At 51.0% G+C, this 5,888-nt stretch overlaps 1 protein-coding gene across 1 annotated transcript; it reads right to left on the reverse strand.

Moving 5' to 3' along the window:
- Positions 1-326: 326 nt before the first annotated feature.
- On the reverse strand, positions 327-5,612 carry ACTC1 (actin alpha cardiac muscle 1). Its single transcript, XM_047738559.1, has 7 exons — positions 5,466-5,612; positions 4,751-4,901; positions 3,293-3,617; positions 2,485-2,646; positions 2,152-2,343; positions 1,149-1,330; positions 327-649 (listed from the first exon to the last, which is right to left on the reverse strand). The coding sequence occupies exons 2-7, from the start codon at positions 4,877-4,879 to the stop codon at positions 506-508; spliced, it is 1,134 nt and encodes a 377-aa protein (XP_047594515.1). The 5' UTR covers positions 4,880-4,901; positions 5,466-5,612; the 3' UTR covers positions 327-505.
- Between the last annotated feature and the right edge of the window lie 276 nt (positions 5,613-5,888).

A 5,888-nucleotide genomic window follows, 5' to 3' on the forward strand; every position in this document is an offset into this window, starting at 1 on the left:
ATGCTGCAACAACTTTCACTGTCATTCACAGCAACTAATCCCAAAGAATTGTGAAATCCGATTTTGTGTGTCTCACCGACGTGGAGTTAAAGCTAATCTACTTTTCAGATGTGACATATATTCATGATTCCATCCCAAAGTGTAAAATTGATATTTAGTGTGGAATCTCCCGGCTAAATGTCACACCAATTCATCTGACGTGCTTTGTGGTACTGATGTTACAGTGCTCCTGGGGGCAAAGCCACCAGTATAGGAATTCACAGACTCAAGTAAGCCTACACTGACCCCACCCCATGCCTCCCAGAAAAAGAAAGGAGAGGCTTTTGTACATTGCAAGTCCTGGTCTGGTTTATTTATATAAAGCAATAAATATTAGAAGCACGAATAAATTGCACATGTGTAAACAAACTGTACAATGATTGATGAGAGATAAGGGAGGGTGGTTCGGAAGACTCCAAGAAGCGTAGTACTGTCATCCTGAATGTAGACTATGAGAGAAGGCACCTTAGAAGCATTTGCGATGGACAATGGAGGGGCCTGCCTCATCGTACTCTTGCTTGCTGATCCACATCTGCTGGAAGGTGGACAGGGAGGCCAGGATGGAGCCCCCGATCCAGACAGAGTACTTACGCTCGGGGGGAGCGATAATCTGCGGAAGGAGAACAAAAGCTTCGGGTGAACTCTGACACTCGTGGCAATGGATCAAGCAACATGTTGGAGAGAGTCACAGAAGAAAACATGAGATCGGAACTCATTGTAACGTGAGATATTTCCTACCAAAAATTAATACGGCGGAATCAAGTTTTATGCATTTTCTCCTGTCTCATTCTGTCCGTTATCAAAGACTCTACAAAACAGAATTGCCCCACTTCTCTGAAGTAGAGTATACTGCGGCAACAAGCTAAATGCGTGATGGAGGCTAGCCCAAAAGTTGGAGACTTTTAAATGTGTTCAGAGATTTAGGGTATTTTTTTTCTTCCAAGATCTATTATTATCCACTGCTTGAAAATGTTTTTCAAGTCTCTTCTCTTGGGAAAAGTGCTAGAAAAGCTAAGAAGTAAAGTGTAGAGGAGACGGGAAGCACAGTGTGAGTTCTGCGTGCAGTCCCGAGACCCACTTTGCCTCTCCCACCCACAGGCACTCTTCACCTTGATCTTCATGGTGCTGGGAGCCAAGGCAGTAATTTCCTTTTGCATGCGGTCGGCAATACCAGGGTACATGGTGGTACCTCCAGAGAGGACATTGTTGGCATACAGGTCCTTGCGGATATCAATGTCACACTTCATGATGCTATTATAAGTGGTTTCATGGATGCCAGCAGATTCCATACCTAGAAATCAGTTAAAAAAAAAAAAAGGAAAAGAAAGAAAGAAATCCCAGTGCACTCGGGCCAGGGGCCCAGGGGCGGAGGGAAGAAAACAGGATTCCTTTGTGTTCATACACTGTCGCCCATTTGTCTCTGACACATATGTTCTTCTTTAAGATATAGTGCAAGGTGTGTGCGGAACAGGTGTCTCTAACACTGCTGACAGTTCATCCTCAGCAGACTATGAAGACACAAACCACTGCGTTCAGCACCTGTTTGGAGTGAACACTTGAACACATGCATCAGACGTACGGAGATACGTTAGAAAGGGTGAGGCACAGATTAGAGTTAGATTAATGCAATTTTTATTTATGGGCTAAAATCAGATCCTGTCAAGCTTCCACTTAGTAATCATTCCTGAGGCAAGATGGTCGGTAAAATACTAGGGTCCAGTTATTACCAAGAGTCTGACTATGGTTGTGTTTAATGATGAGTGACTTCAGAGGAAGTCCAGCTACTGGGTAATGGACTAACTGCAGTAAGTCAGCACTTCTGAGGAATCATTCCTTTCCTGAAGATACAGATCAGTCAATTACTATTCTCTCTCGTTCTTTATTTTGACACAAAGTCAGCGTGTCATCCTTTGTCATATCACTACAACAGAACAGGATGGCCATCCCTTTTATGAGCCATCAGGGTCTGAGGCTGAGCGGGGCGGGACTCGAAGCTCTGACTTCTTTCAACACAAGAGACCCCTAATCCTTCTTGACGAGAATCGATTTTACTCCAGGGGGCCCCTAGATATCCAGGGAAGAGCCATGCCCCTGCGCCAGACTACCACTCACCGATGAAGGAGGGCTGGAATAGTGTCTCGGGGCAGCGAAAGCGCTCGTTGCCAATAGTGATGACTTGGCCATCGGGCAGCTCATAGCTCTTCTCCAGAGAGGAGGAAGAGGCAGCTGTGGCCATTTCATTCTCAAAATCCAGGGCAACATAGCACAGCTTCTCTTTAATGTCACGGACAATTTCACGTTCAGCTGCAGAAATAAAGGGTAGCATAGTCAAGCTCTGAAGAATGAAGTCAACTGTGGGGGCGTAGGTGGATTCTCTGGTGGAGGGAAAAAGCAGACACGATACCGTGGCCGATCACACACACACACACACACATGTGCACGCACCGGTGGTGACAAAGGAGTAGCCACGCTCAGTGAGGATCTTCATGAGGTAGTCAGTGAGATCCCGGCCAGCCAGATCCAGACGCATGATGGCATGGGGCAGAGCATAGCCCTCGTAGATGGGAACGTTGTGAGTTACACCATCTCCAGAATCCAGGACGATGCCTGTCAGAAGAAACAGACAGGAGCCAAGTAAATCCCTGAAAACACCACTGCTTTAGTGGTGTCAAAGCCCACTTCCAATCTTGGCTAAAAGATACTCGCACTGGGCATGGATCCAGATCAAATTAGATTCCTTACACACAAAGAATAAAAATGAGCATAACAGAGGCTCAATCAGAAGCCAGCAACAGCTCACCCTTTTAAATATTATAGTAGAAAAATTTCCCCAGGACACTTGCAAATGACCATCCCTTTCATTAGCCATTAGCACATTATAGGAGCATCCGGGCGTGTTCTTCTTGCCTCCCATGTTCTTTTTTGACTCAGACGCTGTAGGGAATGTAGGTTCTCCTTGGGGACAGGTGCCCAGGGGCGGTGTTAGTATGGAACACATACCAGTGACGGCTACACTGCAAGTTCATACGTCATGTGGAACCTTAATATGTGGCCTCACATACTTTAGGAAAGGTAAGGCTCTAACTCCCATGTGCTTTCAACTCGTAGAAATGTCTGTGATCTGAAGCTATTGTTACCTCCCTCTCTTCTCAGGGATACCTTTCCAAGGGAGCATGAGAGAAGCTGAGTTATAGCCAGGTCAGTGACTTAGGAATGTGGTGAATCAGTGACTGTCCCCACAGCCCAGTCATACCTGTGGTACGGCCAGAAGCATACAGGGACAGCACTGCCTGGATGGCCACATACATGGCAGGGACATTGAAGGTCTCAAACATGATCTGGGTCATCTTCTCGCGGTTGGCCTTAGGGTTCAGGGGGGCCTCCGTGAGCAGAGTGGGGTGTTCCTCAGGGGCCACGCGGAGCTCGTTGTAGAAGGTGTGGTGCCAGATCTTCTCCATGTCATCCCAGTTGGTGATGATGCCATGCTCGATGGGGTACTTCAGAGTCAGGATACCTCGCTTGCTCTGGGCCTCATCTCCTACGTAGGAGTCCTTCTGACCCATACCCACCATGACACCCTGTAAGAAGAAAAAGACGGGGAAATTAAGCTTCCACTATTTTAGGAATGTAACGAATGCCTTAGAAATGTACATCTAATTGCCCAAGTCAAGGAACATCTTATAGATACCAGAAATAATAAAGAAATAGAATCTTATCCAGTTTAGAAATATTTAAAATCAATCTAGTACCTTCCATCTCCCCCCAGACACTCCCCAGGTACAATTCTGTTCTTTAATCTCTAACTGGGGAGAGGGGAATGAAGCTATTTCACCAAAGAAGTATGGCCTCACCTCATTTTAAAAATACCATAATGCCTTCATTAAATTATTAAATTCATTCCCCATGTCAACCGGAATATAAATGACTACACTGTGGAATGACTGAATTAATGACACATTGTATTTCTCCTAAGAAAAGATTTTGACATTCATCAAGTGAACATAAAAAGATGGGCTGCTATGCCATTATCCCTCTGCCCCGGAAATCCAGATGGCCCAGCACTGTCCAAGGGAGCCCATCGGCCACCAGCACGACACACACAGCTCTCCTCCCTGGCAGCCTGTCCGGCGGAGTCAGAGAGCATTGGCATTTCTTTTAATAAACAGGGTGGTATGTCACTATCACCATGGCACTTGCTGCTTCTGTCACGGCTGGCTTCTAAAAATGCAACAGCCAGGAAGCAGAGAGATTTAAGTCCTTCGGAAGCCCAGCAAGCTGGCTGTGAACACGAGGGAGGAATGTGGGTTGGGTCCTGGTTGGTTGAGAGGAGTTACAGTGTTACAAGTCTTGAGCAGGACTGACAAGGGAGGCCAGGTTAGAAACTGAAGCGTGTAAGGGTCAGAGAAGACACAGTAATAAAAATGTGGGGCAGGAGTGGAGGAGGGAAGCTGCTTGCTTTTCCACACAGGGGTGGGACCCCTGGAGGGCTGTGTCCCTGGGAATTAGAAGGGGGATGAGTGTAAGTGGTTGGTGGCATGCTGCTGGTGGCGTGAGTATTGCTTGTCTGGGCTTGAATTTCAGGCTAACCCATCCTTTCCTAGTTTGACCTGAGCAGTTCATGGAACAGGACGGCCAGGTGAGACATTTCCTAGACGGCTGGACTGAGGAGGTAGCGGGCAGGAGTGGGGCCCGGGACAGGCGGGAAGTTTACCTGGTGGCGCGGGCGGCCCACGATAGAGGGGAAGACAGCCCGGGGCGCGTCATCCCCCGCGAAGCCGGCCTTCACTAGCCCAGAGCCGTTGTCGCACACCAGAGCGGTGGTCTCCTCGTCGTCGCACATCCTGGCACAGTTTCGGCGGGGTCTGCAGGTGGACAGCAGGGCAGCCTGCGCTCAGTACCCGCGGTGGCTCTGGCCTTCTCGCGCCCCGAGGAGGGGACAGAGCAGGGAAGGGAACGCCTGCCGTCTCCCTTCCCCTCGGGGCAGAAGAACCAGGGTGGGAAGAGGCTGCGGAGACCAAGGCCGACGTGCGTGGTGAAGGGGAGAGGGACTCACCCAAGTTCCCTAGCCAGGAGTCACCCTCTGCCCGGGGGTGCAAGGAGGTCCTCCTCAGCCCTTCACGGCTTTGCCTTTCCACAAACTGAGAGCCCACCTGGGCCTCAACCACACCCCCATGCCCCAGCCCCAGCTGGAGGGAAACGCGCATGAGAGCAGGGACCCCAAATGCCAGGGGCGGGCGGCCGCAGGGCTCGCGATCTGCGCGCTCCTCTCCTGTGACCGCCCAATACCAAACAAGTTAGAACCACATGGAGAAGCGTGGTCTCTTTTTCAAAGAAGTGGCGGCGCGGCCGGCTCGGGGCTACGGGCTCGGGGCGGGCTGCGGCCGGGTGCGGCGCCGGGCGGGGCGGGCGGGCGGGCGCTGACTCACCGTCCGCGGGTCGGGCTCGGCTCGGCTCGGGCAGCAGGCGCTGGGTGCCCGGCGCCGGGCGCGCCTCTTTATAGTGCGCTGACGGACGGGGTCAGTTGCAGCGGCCGGGGGCAGGGGTGGGGGGCCTGGTCGGCCACCTTGCCTTATTTGGTCGCCTTCGCACCACTGAGGAGCGCCGAGGCCATTCATGGAGCCAAGGGCAAGGGAGAGGATCAGCCAGGGGGCTCCCAGACCATGTAAGGAAGGGGAGGGGGCAACCAGGGGGATGGCCAAATAGGGAGCTAGGGAGGGGCAGGCGGTGAAGGGTAGGGGGCAGGGGAAGACTCAGTGACGCCAGCTCACCTCCTCCCCCTTCTTGGATGGAGGTGCACCCTGGGTGTGCTGTGGGTTTGTTCCTCACAGCCCAGCCAGCCCTAAGACAAT

Source organism: Lutra lutra, chromosome 7, assembly GCF_902655055.1.
Source record: "Lutra lutra chromosome 7, mLutLut1.2, whole genome shotgun sequence".
Taxonomy (NCBI): domain Eukaryota; kingdom Metazoa; phylum Chordata; class Mammalia; order Carnivora; family Mustelidae; genus Lutra; species Lutra lutra.